At 52.6% G+C, this 16,354-nt stretch overlaps 1 protein-coding gene across 1 annotated transcript in view; it reads right to left on the reverse strand.

Annotated features, from left to right (window-relative positions):
• Window positions 1-803: 803 nt before the first annotated feature.
• The window catches only part of RPRD2 (regulation of nuclear pre-mRNA domain containing 2), a 95,839-nt gene continuing 80,288 nt past the window's right edge, over window positions 804-16,354 (reverse strand). The window contains exons 8-11 of the mRNA XM_015410109.1: window positions 14,570-14,855; window positions 7,963-8,271; window positions 5,195-5,398; window positions 804-3,696 (exon numbers count right to left, since the gene is read on the reverse strand). Of these exons, the coding sequence (XP_015265595.1) occupies window positions 944-3,696; window positions 5,195-5,398; window positions 7,963-8,271; window positions 14,570-14,855 (3,552 nt within the window). The 3' untranslated portion in view covers window positions 804-943. The remainder of the gene's footprint in view (window positions 3,697-5,194; window positions 5,399-7,962; window positions 8,272-14,569; window positions 14,856-16,354) is intronic.

Below are 16,354 nucleotides of genomic sequence, written 5' to 3' on the forward strand. Positions count from 1 at the left end.
GGATTCTGTTTAGAATTATGATCGGCAGGTGCGGGGCCTAATGCGGGCCCTGGGTTACCCACTGGCCCGTCTCTGTGGGAGGACAAAAAGAAGCACTTTGGCTAGAATCAAGGAGGAAATGTGGAAAGAGAGGAACGGAGAAAAAAGGCAAAACCACCTTGCTCAGCACTGCCCCCCCCCCCGCAAAAAGCCCCAGCCAGCTATAAGCACAGCGACTGCAGGCAAGGGGGCGGGGGAACAGACCCCCCCCCCCCCAGTGTTCCACCTGAGACTAGCTCATCAGCCCGCTGGTCTACCTTGGGCAGATCACAGGCTGACGTCACGTTACTCCCACCGAACTGAGAAACGCAGGAGAACCTTAAGAACCTAAGAGAAGGCTGCAAGAGAGAAAGGATTAGCATGCAAAGATGGGCACCCCCCTCCCCTATTTGTTGTAGCGGTGGAGTCACCCCCAAAGTCCCCCAAAGTGGGGGGGGGGGAATAAGCACAAACCACTGAAGGGGAGAACCGGAGTGATTGGGGACAAAAAGGCAGACTTGGGACGGGTGATGCAGCGCAGGGGAGGCGCTCCAGCCTGGGGAAACTGGCTTAAAAAAAAAAATCCCATGGTTGATTAGTTATTTGTAGCTACCAAAAGGTTCGTTTTATTATTTCAACAACAATTTTTTTTTTTAAAGATTAGTTCTTAAATTATTTTGCAGCACCCCCTAAGATTTTAGACCAACAACTAACCCCCCCCCCCCCCGGAAACCAACAGAACGAGATATATATATTTATATAGGAATATATATATATGTGTGTGTGTGTGTTGTAGCACAGAACATACCTTAATTCAGAACCAAAAAAAAAGGTTGTGGGGCCCTTTAGGGGGAGGAAAGATTGAAATGAAAAGTGAAAGCGCTACTTCCACTGCCCTCTAAGAAAGTTCCGGAACGCCTTCAATTCAGTACCTGGGAGGGAAGAAGGGGCGTTTCGGTGCAAAGAATGGAGGGCCCCTGCCAAACGGGGGCCGAGGCCGTTTTAAGCTGTTAAAGGGGTCTCTATTTAAGAACGGCTCCCTGGGCCTAAAGTCTGGCCGCTGGTTCCTAACACCCAGCCCCCCTCGGTTTGTGTTGTCCCGGTGAGACAGGAGAGAGGATCCGACATTAAGGGTCAGCCTCAGAGGATCTCTTGCCAGGGCGGACAGGCCCACTATGTTCTCCCGAGCTCGACCAAGGGACTGACCGCTGTGGTCTCGCTGAGGCGGGGCGCCTTGGTCCCGGGGTGCTCCGGACTGGAGGTTAAAATGCTCTTTCATTGTCCCTTGATGAACGGCACCCAGATCCTTAGCAAACGGGACCCCGTGTTCCGTGGCGAGGGGGGGAGCAGGAAACGGGAGGCCGAGGTCCCCGGGAGGGGGCGGAGGGGTGGAGAAAGGGACGCTGGGGTGCTCCATGGGGAGGGGAGGGGGCGGCTGGTTGGGAAACGGGACTCCCCCACGCTCTAAGGAAGGAGGCGGGGGAGGAGGGACGCCGTGAGGCAAGGACAGCGGGGACGGCGGCTCCTTCGAGAAAGGGCTGGCGTGATCCACTGACGGCATGCGCGGAGGGGGGACCGAGTGGTCCCTAGGAAAAAGGCTGCTGAGATCCTTTGGTGGCGGGAGAGACTGAGGCCCCGTGGGAGGCGGCCCCATTTGGTCCCTTGGGAAGGAAGTCCCGTGCTCCATGGGAGGCGGCCGGAGCGGCGGCGGCCCGTGACGGTCGAAGGATGCGCTGAAGCTGTTTGTTCTGAAGCTGTTGACGTTCTCCTGAAACGGCGGCCCACGGTCTTTGTACGGGGTCTGGAAGCTGGACACGCCGCCAGCGGCGGCGCCCATGGCGGGCATCTCCGTGGCGCTCGAAGGCCCGTTATCGAAGGAGCTCCCCGTGCCGCTCATCTCGAACCAGCCTGCCCTGCCGGCTTCACGACCGTGTCCTCTGCTCCCTTTCCCGAGAACTCTGATGGACTCGACGGTCTGAATGGGTTCCCCGGGCAGCCCCCTGTTAGAGGGGTTATGGTAACCTAAGGTTTCTATAGGGGCCCCTTTCTCTTCGGTGCTATCGGGCAAATCTAGACACGAGGAAGAGACCCTGGTCTCGATCCGGTAATGCTCCTCTTGCTGCTGCTGCTCCTCCCCGGCAGAAACACCCGCCTGGCTGAGGCTGGAGCCATCGCCAGAACCCCCCTTCGGGACCTGGCTAAAATGCTTGCTGTCGTCGGAGGGCTTCCGGGAGGCATTTTTGAGCATGTTCTTAAACTCGATGGTTGAAGTGGCTGAGATGGAAGACACTACGGGTTTATCTGCGCTGGAGGTAGGGGGTCGGCTAGCCGGGGTCAAGAGGGCGTTCTGGGGGGAGAAGAGCGACGACCGGTGCGGAACCAGATGAGGAGAATCCGGATACTGTTTCTGCGACAGGCCGGAGTGCGGCATCGGGTTGGACAAGCTGTTGTGATTGGAATCCGGGCTGAAAAAGGCATCGTTCTTACTTGGTGTAGGGGATGCATCTGAACCGGAGTCGTTCCCGCGTAAATTATAACTCCCGTACATTCCAGGAGAGGACAACGGATCGCGGCTTTCGCTCTGGTCATGAAGAGAACTGACAGACTGAGGGAAACAGGGTTTGATGCCGAATCCAGAGGTTCTTTGACCATACCCAGGCAGAACTGGCTGGTACTCCGCGGAATCGGCAAGTTTACCCGATTTCAGGATTGATTTTCCTGGTTGCTTCTCCAGGTTGTCCAAGGCGGAGGGCGGAGGGCCGGAATAATCGAAGTCACGGTAATCCTCGTCCTCCTGGAAGGAAGTGTCAGGGTAGAACTTCTCCTGAGGAGAGTCCATTAAGGAGGAAGGTAATTCCATACTATCAGAGGACTGTTTGTACATGCCAGATGGAGAATCCCTACTCATCCCAAAAGACCTGTACACAGAATTAGAAAGCTCTTGGGGATAGCTGTCTTCTCGACTCTGAAGAGGTGACCTTGTGCTGCTAGGGGTCGAAGAGCCTGGACTGATTATCTTTGAGAGCAGGGACAGGGTGTCGACATTGCTAGACGAGGGCTTGTCCATCATCTCGTCTTGAGTGGGCGTTCCACTCCGCTCGTCGCGAACTGGAGTACCGTCTATGCTGTCCATCGAAGTGCTCGTGGGCCCGCGGCTGAAATCCGAGGATGAGGAATGGCTCTCGGGTGGCGCGGTGGATCCCAAGCTACTTAGAATCGGGATGTTCAGATTCAAGCCGCTGAAGCCGGGGTTGCCCTTGAGGAAATTGTGAATCTTCATTTCCAGGCTAGGAGAAGTGGGTTCGGACTCCACTTTCGTCTCCGAAATTTCGGAAGACTGGCTCAGCGGGTTCTCTGCTGGCCGAACGGAAGGACTGCCTGTCTGGGAGCCGCCGGCAAAACCCAAGGTGTTGGCAGGGGGTTTAAAACTGGAACTGGGAAGCCCCGGGCTATGCCCGAGGGGAGCCTTGTTGACGGATGTGGAAGAGACCTCGGAAGAGGAAGAGTTGGGAGAATATGCAAAACCCTGCGGCACAAAAGGCTGAGCGTTGGAAGAAACATTCCTCCCTTTCACGCAAGGGGCCGTCGTGGTGGCGGGAGACGCGGCAGTGCTCTGAGAGGCTACCTCACTCGGCTGGGCCGTGTTGCTGGCGACGCTCTGGAGGAAGGAGGACAAGCCTGGGGGGAGGAAAAAGAAACATGGAATTGACTTAAAACGTTCACCTCCTCTCCTTCCACCAACTCTGTTACAGCTCCAGAATACAAGACAGACAAGCATGAACGAGCTTTAGGAAATCTCACGTCAGGCACTTATTTCATGCATTTTCTTTGCTCATATTCGACTGAGAAGCATATTATTATTATTATTATTATTTGCCCTATCCCAGCTTATGCCAGGCTGGCGATGTACAAGAGAGGCACAATACCATAAGACAGAATACTGTGACTTCTGTCTATACAACACTGCCACAGGAGGTGGCGGCGGCCACAAACACGGACGGCTTCAAGAGGGAATTAGATAAAGGAGGTGGCGGTGGCGGCTTCCAAACTCCTTTCCCTTCCCCTCCCTGCAACAGACACCCTGTGAGGTAGGTGGGGCTGAGAGAGCTCTGACAGAAACTGCTCTTTTTTCAAGAACAGCTGTGCCAGAACTAGGGCTTGCCCAAGGCCATCCAGCCAGGTGCAAGTGGAGGAGTGGAGAATCAAACCTGGTTCTCCCAGATTAGGGTCCGCGCACTTCACCACGACACCAGACTGGCTCCTAGGTGGTGAAGGAGATTGGATTTATACCCTGCCCTTCACTCTACCCAAGGGAGTATCAGAGCGGCTTACAAACTCCTTTCCCTTCCCCTCCCCACAACAGACACCCTGTGAGGTATGTGGGGCTGAGAGAGCTCTGACAGAAACTGCTCTTTTTCAAGAACACCTCTGACAGAACTATGGCTTGCCCAAGGTCATCCAGCAGCTGCAAGAAGTAGTAGTTGGAGTAGGAGATTGGGTTTATACCCCACCCTTCACTACCCGAAGGAGTCTCAGAGCGGCTTACAAACTCCTTTCCCTTCCCCTCCCCACAACAGACACCCTGTGAGGTAGGTGGGGCTGAGAGAGCTCTGATAGAAATGGCTCTTCTTCAAGAACACCTCTGACAGAACTATGGCTTGCCCAAGGTCATCCAGCAGCTGTGAGTAGTAGTAGTAGGAGATTGGATTTATACCTCGCCCTTCACTACCCAAAGGTGTCTCAGAGCGGCTCACAAACTCCTTTCCCTTCCCCCTCCCCACAACAGACACCCTGTGAGGTAGGTGGGGCTGAGAGAGCTCTGACAGAAATGGCTCTTTTTCAAGGACAGCTCTTGTCAGAACTATGGCTTGCCCAAGGTCATCCAGCAGGTGCGAGTGGAGGAGTGGGGGAATCAAACCCGGTTCTCCCAGATTAGAGTCCGCGCACTTCACCACGACACCAAACTGGCTCCAAACTACACCAAACAAAGCCACACGAAAGAGCAGACACGTGAACTCCAAAGTCCTGGTCCGCTTTCATCTTCAGACTCCTCTCCAGGGGTGGCTTTTTTTTGGGGGGGGGGGGTTAAATGAAAGCAGGCAGATCCTACCAGGAGAACTCCTGGCCAATCCTTACGTCAGACTAAAGCAGACCCCCACCCACGTGATGCATTTACCTTGCAGGGTTGGTGTCGCCTGAGTCTGGGTTTTGGAGAGCACGGAGAGAATGCTCTCAGGGGTTATTTCCACCTTGGAGAGGATATTGGCCAGCGGGTTTGGGGGTGCCGACGGGGTGCCCGCAATTGGCGCTTTCAGGCCTCCCGTCAGCGTTGTTGGACTCGTCGGGGTACCTGGAGAAGGCCTTGAGGCAGGACTGACCCCTAGGGGAAGAAAGCATTTCATAGCTCAAAAATTCGTACAGGGAGGTGGAGGGGGGGAGGAGCTCAACTGTCCACAGAATTTATAGTAAAGGTAAAGGTTCCCTTCCTCAAAAGCTAGTCGAATCCGACTCTAGGGTTGTGGTGCTCATCTCCGTTTCAAAGCCGAAGAGCCAGCGCTGTCCGAAGACATTTCTGTTGTCATGTGGCCGGCATGACTAAACACCAAGGAGCACGGAACGCTGTTACCTTCCCACCAAAGTGGTCCCTATTTATCTACTTGCAATGTCTTGCTTTCGAACTGCTAGGTTGGCAGGAGCTGGAACTAGAGACGGGAGCTCACTCCGTCATGTGGCACACTCGGGTCTCGAACTGCTGAACTACCGACCTTCCACAGCCTGCAGTTCAGTGTCTTAACCACTTGAGCCACCGCAGCAGAATTTATAGCCAGTTACAATACAACATGTTTTCAGGAGACACAAAGAGACTGAGCATCGGGCCCAGGAGGAAGTTAAGAATTCCTCCTCAACCGGGCTTCTGAGAGACACCAGCTAAACATTTTTCAAACTGTTTTCCGCAATGTCTTGAGGACAAGACATTTGATTTTCTTAAAAGAAACCCCCCCCCCCCCGAGGCTTTCCAATTCACTATGTGCCTGGCACATGGACAAAGGTGTTCCTGACACAGGGGCCCAGAGAAAAGGCACTAACAAAATTCCTCCCTGGGCTCGAGAGATGGAGGCCACGTTCTTCCACGACCACCCCAAGGTGCTTTATTTCCAAACTAATATGACAACGTGGCTTACCTAGATGCTCAGAGCTTTAAAGAGCACTTTAAGTATATTTTTAAGAACATGCAGAAGTGTTTAGTATTTGCTGTGGCTCAGTGGTACAGCCTCTGCTTGGCATGCGGAAGGTCCCAGGTTCAATCCCCAGCATCTCCAGTTAAAAGGACCAGGCAGCAGGTGATGGGAAAGACCTCCGCCTGAGACCCCGGAGGGCTGTAAAGAGGGGCCGTGGCTCAGTGGCAGAGCATCTGCCTGGCATGCGGAAGGTCCCAGGTTCATTCCCTGGCACCTCCAGTTAAAAAGGACCAGGCAGGAGGTGATGGGAAAGACCTCCGCTTGAGACCCTGGATAGCTGTAAAGAGGGGCTGTGACCCAGCAGAAGAGCCTCTGCCTGGCATGCGGAAGGTCCCAGGTTCATTCCCTGGCACCTCCAGTTAAAAAGGACCAGGCAGGAGGTGATGGGAAAGACCTCCGCCTGAGACCCTGGAGAGCCGCTGCCAGTCTGAATAGACAATACTGACATTGAAGGACTGGCGGTCTGATTCGGTAGAAGGCAGCTTCAGATGTGCGTTCAAGTGTGCTAGTCCTTACGACTGCCCATGTTTAGTTTGGAAGCATATGGGCCACGCCTTCTGATGGTGGGGCTATGATTCCCTTGCCCCTCCTTTGTTGAGCAAGGCCTAAATAATGTATCATCATGCCCCTGTGTAAATCAATGGTGCGACCTCATTTGGAGTACTGTGTACAGTTCTGGTCACCACACCTCAAAAAGGATATTATAGCATTGGGAAATGCACGGGATAGAGCAGGTAGGGAGAGAGGTACTTTTCTCCCTTTCTCACAAGACAAGAACTCGTGGGAACCCCATGAAATTGCTGAGCGGTCGGGTTAGAACGGATAAAAGGAAGTCCTTCTTCACCCAAAGAGTGATGAACACATGGAATTCCCTGCCACAGGAGGTGGCGGCAGCTACAAGCATGGAGGGAACTGGATAAACATATGGAGCAGAAGTCCATTGGTGGCTATGAGCCACAAGGTATAGACAGGAACTCTTGGTCTGGGGGAAGTGATGCTCTGTCTTCTTGGTGCTGGGGGGGGGGGACGAGACGGTGGGAGGGCTTCTAGTGCCCTGGCCCCACTGCTGGACCTCCTGATGGCCCCTGGTATTTCTGGCCACTGTGTGACACAGAGTTGTTGGCCTGGATGGGCCATTGGCCTGATCCAACATTGGCTTCTCTCTTATGTTCTTATGTTAAGAGCAGAGGGGTCCATCAGTGGCTCTTAGCCAGAAGGTATGGATAGGAACTCTCAGTCTGGGGGCAGGTGATGCTCTGTCTTCTTGGTGCCTGGGGGGGGGGGGCAAGAGCGGGAGGGCTTCTAGTGTCCTGGCCCCACTGCTGGACCTCCTGATGCCCCCTGGTATTTTTGGCCACTGTGTGACCCAGAGTGTTGGCCTGGATGGGCCATTGGCCTGATCCAACATTTCCTTCTCTTCTGTTTGTAGTAAAAAAACAGCAAAATAAACCATGTGAGGATAATATGCAGATTTGCATGCTATTCCCCAGGCTAACAGTGGCAACCCACCATGACGCAAGAGGCTCCTTTTACACCCAGGGAACGCTCCCCAGAGAGAGGGAAAGAACTGCCAGTGGCAGCAGAGGACCCAACCCTAGAGCGACTCTCTTACATGGGTGAACGGTGCCACTCCGCGGAGGACCCTGCAGCTCAACCGAGAGAAGCGTGCGCCAAGCGGCTCTGGAGGAAGCCCCCACCCGCTCACCTGTGTTCTTCATCACGGAGGTCAAGCTGCTTAGGATGGAGCTGATCTTCGCCAGGTCCACGTTGGCAAGGTTGGGCAGCGCGAGTGCTGGCGATGGAGGGAGTGGTGCGGGGTTGGCCGGCTTTGGTGTTGGAGGGGTGACGGGGGCCGGAGCAAGAGCTGTTGCGCTTGCGGCAGTGGCCACCGCCGCCGCCGTCACCCCCCCTCCCGCCGCCGGTGTCGCAACGGCTGGAGGTGATTTCATGGCGCTGTCAGTCACCTTGGCGGCAGGTGGCACGGAAGCGTCCGGCTTCTCCTTTCTCTCTTCCACTAGGTTCAGGGGAGAGAAGAGACACTGTTCAGTTGATACGATGTGGCACCTTCCAATTGTCTCATACGGGGCTGTTGTTTAATTCATTTTACTTTATTTACAGAAGAAGAGATGGGATTCATACCCCGCCCTTCACTACCCGAAGGAGTCTCAGAGCGGCTTACAACCCCCTTGCCCTTCCCCTCCCCACAACAGACACCCTGTGAGCAATGCTCCCTCTAAGCTGTGGAGTCTTCTGAGCAAAAATTCGACTTTGTGAGCTCCTGGCATTAAAGTCGTGAGCAAGTAATTTGGCACAAATTAGTTTACTCTGGAGCCATCCTCCCTGAGCTAAGACAAAAATGTGTGAGCCAGAGGCTAAAAAACTGTGAGCTAGCTCACACTAACTCAGCTTAGAAGTAACACTGCCTGTGAGGTCGGTGGGGCTGAGAGAGCTCTCTCGAGGACTGCCCTGGAGAGAACAGCTCTGAGAGAACTTGTGACTGACCCAAGGTCACCCCAGCAGCTGCATGTGGGGGGGGGAGTGGGGAATCAAACCCGGTTCTCCCAGAGTGGGGAATCAAACCCTGCAGAGTGCAGGGGGTTGGACTAGATGACCTGCAAGGTCCCTTCCGACTCTTAACATTCTATGATTCGAGTCCACGCTCCTAACCACTACACCAAACTACCAGAACACTATACCCCGTGTTTTACCCAGTGAGAAGCCAAAGCAGCTGACATCATTCTTCTCTCCTCTACTTTCACCCTCCCGAACACCCTGTGAGGGAGCTTTGGCTGAGAGCGTGTGACTGGCCCAAGGTCACCCAGCGAGCTGCCGTGGCAGAATGGAGACCCTAGTCTGAAACTCTAACTGCTACACCACACTGGCTCTAGGATCCATGGGCAGAGGTTCAGGGCTGTGGGCACCCTTGCAGACGAGTGACTTGAACACCCCCCCCCCCCCCCGCCCCCCCGTGCATCTGGGTTTTGCCTGCATAGTACGAAGGGGGACGGAACGTAAGGAAACTCTTCCTGGGGGCTCAGCGTGGCTCCAGGCCGGGGGTGGCCAAACTTGCCTAACGTAAGAGCAACACAGAATAAACGTGAGATGTTTGGGAGCCGCAGGACATGAACAAATTATTACACTTTTTTACGGGGAAATACACAATTTTGCTTTTTTGTTGACAATAAATGAGACTGCCAAAAATAACGACAAAAGCGGTAAAGGCAGATATTGGTAATGATATTTATTTGTCCAATGATACTTGCTTGCTAATGATCTTTCGCTTCCCCGGCCGCCCTGCCGGGAGCCGCACGATAAGTGGGAAAGAGCCACATGTGGCTTCCGAGCCACAGTTTGGCCGCCCCTGATTTAGGCAGTCCTGGCCTCAGCACATCAGTACAAGGAAGCGGCAATTGGGTTTATTCATTTATTTATTTCATTCCATTTATTGGTCGCCTGTCCCCACAGTTGTGGGGCTCTAGGCGACACACAAAGTTCTAAAAACGTAAAACACAGGATAAAAACCAAGCCTCAGCAAACACACAATAATTAAAAACAAGAGGCGGAAATTTTGCAGCTCCCTCCCCTATCTGGGCTGTGGGTGCTTCACACGTTCGGGGGGGGGGGGGGGGACGAAGGAGTAGGGGCCAAGTAGTGTGGCCAGCCATGATGTCGAACCGTCGCTGTCCTCAACCGAACGCCTGGTGGAACATCTCTGCCTTACGGTCCCTGCGGAATGGCGTGAGATCCCGTGGGGCCCTGATGTTTTTTGGCAGAGAGTTCCACGAGGTTGGGGCCAGGGACCACCAGTCAGTTGTTCTGTGAGGGGTGTCATGCTCTCCCGGGGGTGTGACGGAGGAGGCGGTCCTGCAGATACGTCAGTCCCAGAAGGTCAGAACCGAAACCTTGAATTCAACTCGGTGCTCCACTGTAAGCCAGTGCGGCTGGCGCAGCACAGGCCGAATATGCGGGGTCCGTGGTGTTCCCGTTAGGATACGCGCTGCCGCGTTCTGGATCAGTTGGCGCTTCCGGGTCAGTCTCAAGGGCAGGCCAGCGTAGAGCGAGCTACAGTAGTCTAGCCTGGAGGGGACCGTCGCGTGGATTACTGTGGCTAGGTCAGAGCGTGACAGGAAAGGGGCCAGCTGCCGGGCTTGGCGTAGATGTCTGAAACTACAGAGGATGGCCGCTGATTATTCGCCTTACTCAGGGTTATATGGATAAGCTGGAAAACAGGAAGAAGCAAGCTTGCAACTGGAGGTCAGTTGTTCACTGCTGGGCAAAACACTCCAGGCAGACTCCCCCCCACCCCCCACTTCTCTAGGATTTCTTTCTGCTTACCGTAGCCCACTCCTGTCAGACCTCAGAAGCTAAGCAGGGTGAGCCCTGGCTGGGACTTGGATGGGAGACCGCCAAGGAAATCCCGGGTTGCTATGCAGAGGCAGGCAAATGGCAAAAGCCACCTCTGAACGCCTCCTTGCCCTGACCTGGGTATCCCAGCCTAGCCCAGTCTCATCTGATCTTGAAAGCTAAGCAGAGTCAGCCACAGAGATGTAAAATTTCCGGAAATTTTGAAGCGAGGGAAAAAACCCATTTCCCCCCCCCGGTTTTTTTTCTGGAAAAAAACGTAAATTTTCGGAAAAATTGGAAAAAATGCTACATTAGCATTTCTTTTGTCTTGTCCAGATTGAAAGTAATTCTGTTATTTTAGGAACATAAAATATGACTATGGACCATTTTTACTTGGCATGAAATTATCACAACTAGCATATTAAAAATATAGTGTATCCAAACAGTTATTACAAACAGAATACCCACCCACATGAAAATGCGCGGTGGGGGGGAAGCGTGGCTGTTTCCCCCGGGGCAAAATAACGTGCGGTTGCGCGAGCAGACGTCCCGTGGAGGTCCCGTGGTTAGGGGGGAGGTGCCGATCACAGGACAATCCTGCGGCGCTGCAAAGAACCGGGGCCGCGGGGCAAACGGGGTTGTGTTTTTTGTTTTAAACTAAAGTGTGCACATGCTCCGTTGGGTGCTTGTGCGCATGCTCCGTTGGGTGCTTCTGCGTATCCGTGGAGACTTGGAAAAAAACACTTTTTGTGAGGGGACATGGGCGGGCGCCGGAACTACCACCGGAAACGCGATCAGACGCCCGCCCATGCCCCGCGGTTTCCGGAAACTAGTACCTCGGAGGGACTAGTTTTTTACAGCGCATCTTCGGAGTGAAGCCTCGGGTGAGCCACGGGAGCTCTACGCTTCCCAGATGTGGCGGTGTGATCGCGCCCGGAAAATCCGCCTCTCTTCTGTCTCTCTAGCGTGCCTAATGCTCCGTGTGACCGCAGCCACTGAAACTTTTTTATTTTCTTCTGACAATCGCACCTCCTAAAGAAAGAAATGCATCTTGTTCTTGCATTGGAGAGTTCAGTTTGTAACCTAGGACTTGCTTGTCCTCAGTGCACAGAAATTAGATCAATCTGATACCATATAATATATTTTAGAAATGATTTGGAAAATATCTGAACACCTTGTCTTAAAATATTTTATTCATCATGTGAAAATAAAGAAGAAGAAGAAGAAGAAATAAAATAAAACGTTCCATAATCAATTCTTTTTCTTTTCTTTTTTCAATTTTTCCAATTTTTCGGAAAAAAAACAAAAGGGCTTCAGGAAAAAAACGGGAAAAAACCGTTTCCCCCCAAAAAATTTTTCAGGGCCTTCACATTTCTAGTCAGCCATGGTTAGTCCTTGGATGAGACTCCCCCAAGGAAGTCCAGGGTCACACAGAGGCAGGCAATGACAAACCACCCCTGAATGTCTCTTGCCTTGGAAAAAACACAAGGGGTGCCCAAAGTCAGCTGCGGCTTGACGGCACCTCCCAGCACCACCACCACCAAGGCGACGCTCAAGGAGGTGAGCAGCAACCGGACTTTTGAACGGGGAGGTTAACCCGGGTGAAAGCAACGGACCGGGTCAAGTACCGTGTCTGCAAGCGGCCTTAATTCAGGAAGGAAGTACTGAGAGTCTCAGTGTCATGGGCATGGAGGAGAATGAGCTGACAGAGCCTGCAGAAACCACAGCTGGCCCCTCTGAAGCAGCAGAGGAGTCTTCACACCTGGCCCAGAAAAGAAGGAAGAACTGCAAGGGGAAAGTCCTCCTGACTCACCCCCACGTGTGACTCGTTTCAGGGAGCGACTGAGAGGCCAGGCTACAGGGGAGATGCTCGGCTAGCCCAGAGTTCTAACAGGAGCCTGGCCCATCGTGCAGCTGGCTAATTGGTAGCAGCATTTAATTCCACACCCTTCGTGGAAGCAACAAGTCAGCTTCGTGCTGCTAGCATCCACTCTGGCTTGGCTCTTACACGTAGTAGACCTTCGGACCCCCTGGCTTTGGACTTGGCTCTGTGTTCCTGGCTCCTGTTAGATCCTGGCTTGGCTCTTTGGACTCTGCACTGTCTTCTTGGCTCCTGACCTTGGCCTGTTCTGGACTCCCTCTGACTGGCACCCCAGCCCGTGACACTCAGCTGTTCATACTTTTGGAGGAGGATGTGCGTCTCTCCGCTCTTCACCCCTTCCAGTTTATTCCAGGTCACTTCAGGTATTAATTGCTTTCCCACCAATGAATTCAGCAACTACTGCTATTAGGTTCCCAAGCGGCTGGCTACCCCAGGATTTTCTTTTGACGCCTTCATCCATGGGAAGAAGTCTGCGCCATTCTCAAGAGGAAACCGTCACTCTCTCCATGGTGAACAGAACCAGCCAGGCGAAGAAAAAAGGGTGGTGGTGGATGAAGTCCTCCCAGGACACAACGACGTCCTCAGATGAAAAGTTTGAACAGTCTCATGCCAGCATGCGCGAAGATGGCGTTAACGTATGAGTGCATGGGTTGTTTTTTTATCATGCAACTCACTGGCCAGTTAGGAAACAACCAAAAAAATAAAGAGGGGAGAAAATCTAAACCAACAAAGCACAAACCTCCAAAGGAAGTTTAGAAAACTAATTGAGGGCCAAAAGTTGAAAACATAAGTGAGTGTAAAAAAGAGTGCTTATTACAAAGACATATAAGAAACCTAGTAGGGGCCCAAATAAAGCCTCATAAAATGTTCTCAGTAACAAATACACAATATGTTACATGTTGATGGCACTAAGGCAATTTTACTTGCACTCTTAGGACCTATACGGGAAGGTACATATTAGTTCCAGTATATACAACTACTTCTGACACAAGGCCAGATATATTTGTGGCCCCAAACAGAAACTTTTTGGTGTGTCATTCAATTCCATATTGGAACATTCCAATTCTGGTCCTATTTTATCTTTGCTAATTGCCTTAAATGTGTTACAGGGACTCTGTCACTTGTTGCATTTTGCACTATTTGACCTCTGAAGAAGGCTCTTGTGAGCCGAAACGCGTCAGGTCATATATTGTCTTTTTTGTGTGTATTTGTAACTTAGAACATTTTATGAGGCTTTATTTGGGCCCCTACTAGGTTTCTTATATGTCTTTGTAATTAATACTCTTTGGTACGCTTACTTAGGTTTTTAACAGTTAGGAAACAAGCCAGACAATGACCACTTCAATCCTACTGCAGAATCCAAACCACCCTTGACCGCTAGCCAGTTTATACAGGTGGCAGCCTAGGCTCTAAGGCAGGGGAAATTTTGCTTCCTGAAACCCCGTCATGATCTGGGCTGTGCAAGCAAGCCTAGCAGGCCCAGGGAGCCTGTGTAGCAGTGGGAGGAGGCTAGGCCTACAACTCCCAGAAGGCCCTGAGAGGTTTTGGAGCCAAAATTAGCCAATCACAGAGAAAGGGGACTTATAATAAAAGAACTGGTGCCAGAGGAGAAGCCGTTCTTCTTCCCAGGGAACAGGGCCAGAAGAAAGAGACTGCTGTGGGGAAGAAACCCTCATCCTGAGGGAAGGGTGAGTAGACTAAGGCCACTTGAGATAGTGAGCTAGGGACAGTATATTTAGATGCATTAGGGCATCTGATTACTTTTCTTTTCACCCACTTACTGTTATTACTCCTGCACCTTGTTTGTTTGACCTCCTATAAAATAAATCGTTCTCACTGTTCACTCTGCCTGGTCCTCACGCTCCTTTCAGCTACAAGGGAGGTCTAAAGGCTTGGGAGAAGTCTGGAACCAGAGTGGTGGCAGCGTCAGGTGACACCCCACCTAAGCCGTGACAACCCCCCCCCCCAAGAAAAGTGTAACCATTTAGCTGAATGCCTGAACTGGTCAACGAGGGCCTTGGGGAGGTCGAGCCGAAAAGACAAATCTGATGGGTGCTGAGCGGTGCCCTTCCCTGGCAAAACGTACCGATAATCTTGGGGGCATCCTCCTCCACATCCGACAACTCCATGTCCTCAACGTCCCGGTTGTCTGTCGCAAGCTCCAGAGAAGGCGACTTCTTCCTCTCTGCCTGCGGCGACGGAGAGTTCTCCTCTTCCCCCATCCCTGGGAAGGGAGACTCCGAGCCCGTTGGGGAGGGGGCGTCCATGCTCGGCGAGGGGACAGGAGACTCCTCGGGGTCGGGGAGGGTGGCCTTCAACTGATCCAGTTTCTTCTTCAGGTTGTTCACTCTATTGGCAAAGGTTTTGTAGGCCTGATGGGGGAAAGGTGGTGGTGGAAGGAGAGAGAAAGAGAAGGTAAGAAGTGCTGTGAGCACTGCAAAAAAAGCACTTACGATAATCTCAAGCATTTGGGGACCCCCCCCCCGCAACTCTCCGATCTGCGTGTGTGTCGAGGGCAATGCTCCCTCTAAGCTGTGAGGTCTTGTGAGCAATAATTCTACATTGTGAGCTACTGGCATTAAAGTTGCGAGCGAGCGATTTGGCTACTGCTCTGGAGCCATCCTTCCTGAGCAAAGACAAAAATTTATGAGCTGGAGGCTAAAAAACTGTGAGCCGGCTCACACTAACTCAGCTCAGAGGGAACACTGCTTGAGGGGCTCATTTGACTGATTTTAGCTGTGAGGGACGGGCTTTACTCCTGATTGTATTTATTAGGACGGAAGTTTCTCTAGGTATGGTTACATTTATTACTACAAATTGCCTTTGGTATTTTTTTTTTAGGGAAAGGTTGGTGAGAAATTAACGACGTTCCGGCCTCCATCTGAATGGAGACAAAGGCCACACCTCTTTGGCGCTCCAACTGGATTTATATGCAATATAAACCTGCAGACCCCTGCTCTGTGCCCAAAGGAAATATTTTTAAAAAACCTTCCAGGATCCCTAAACCAATCTGGCCTGGAGGAAAATTCCTTCCTGACCCCAAAATGGTGATCGGCACCGCCCTGGGCATGTCAGAAAGGAGGAGGAGGAGGAGGAGACTGGATTTATACCCCGCCCTTCACTACCCGAAGGAGTCTCAGAGCGGCTTCCAAACTCCTTTCCCTTCCCCTCCCCACGACAGACACCCTGGGAGGTCGGTGGGGCTGAGAGAGCTCTTGACAGGAACTGCTCTTTTTTAAGGACAGCTCTGACAGGACTATGGCTTGCCCAAGGTCATCCAGCAGGTGCAAGTGGAGGAAGAGGAAGAAGAGATTGGATTTATACCCCGCCCTTCACTACCCGAAGGAGTCTCAGAGCCGCTTACAAACTCCTTTCCCTTCCCCTCCCCACAACAGACACCCTGTGAGGTAGGCGGGGCTGAGAGAGCTCTGACAGAAACTTCTGAGAGAATAGCTCTGAGAGAACTTGTGACTGACCCAAGGTCATCCAGCAGGTGCAAGCGGAGGAGTGGGGAATCAAACCCGGTTCTCCCAGATTAGAGTCCGCGCACTTAACCGCACACTTGGTGAGAGAGAAGAGAGAAGAAGGAGGAGGAGGAGATTGGATTTATACCCCACCCTTCACTCGGGAGTCTCAGAGTGGCTTACAAACAGAGTGGCTCCCCACAACAGACACCCTGTGAGGTAGGTGGGGCTTTTTCAAGGTCAGCTCTTGTCAGAACTATGTCTTGCCCAAGGTCATCCAGCAGCTGCGAGTGGAGGAGTGGAGACCAGACTAGAGTCCGCGCACGTAACCACCCCACCAAACCACTACACCAAAGGGCCAGGAGTGCCGAGCACTGGCTCCCCCCCCCCCCCCCCCCCCCCACCCC

Source organism: Gekko japonicus, unplaced genomic scaffold (genome assembly GCF_001447785.1).
Source record: "Gekko japonicus isolate JY-2015 unplaced genomic scaffold, Gekko_japonicus_V1.1 scaffold424, whole genome shotgun sequence".
Classification (NCBI taxonomy): domain Eukaryota; kingdom Metazoa; phylum Chordata; class Lepidosauria; order Squamata; family Gekkonidae; genus Gekko; species Gekko japonicus.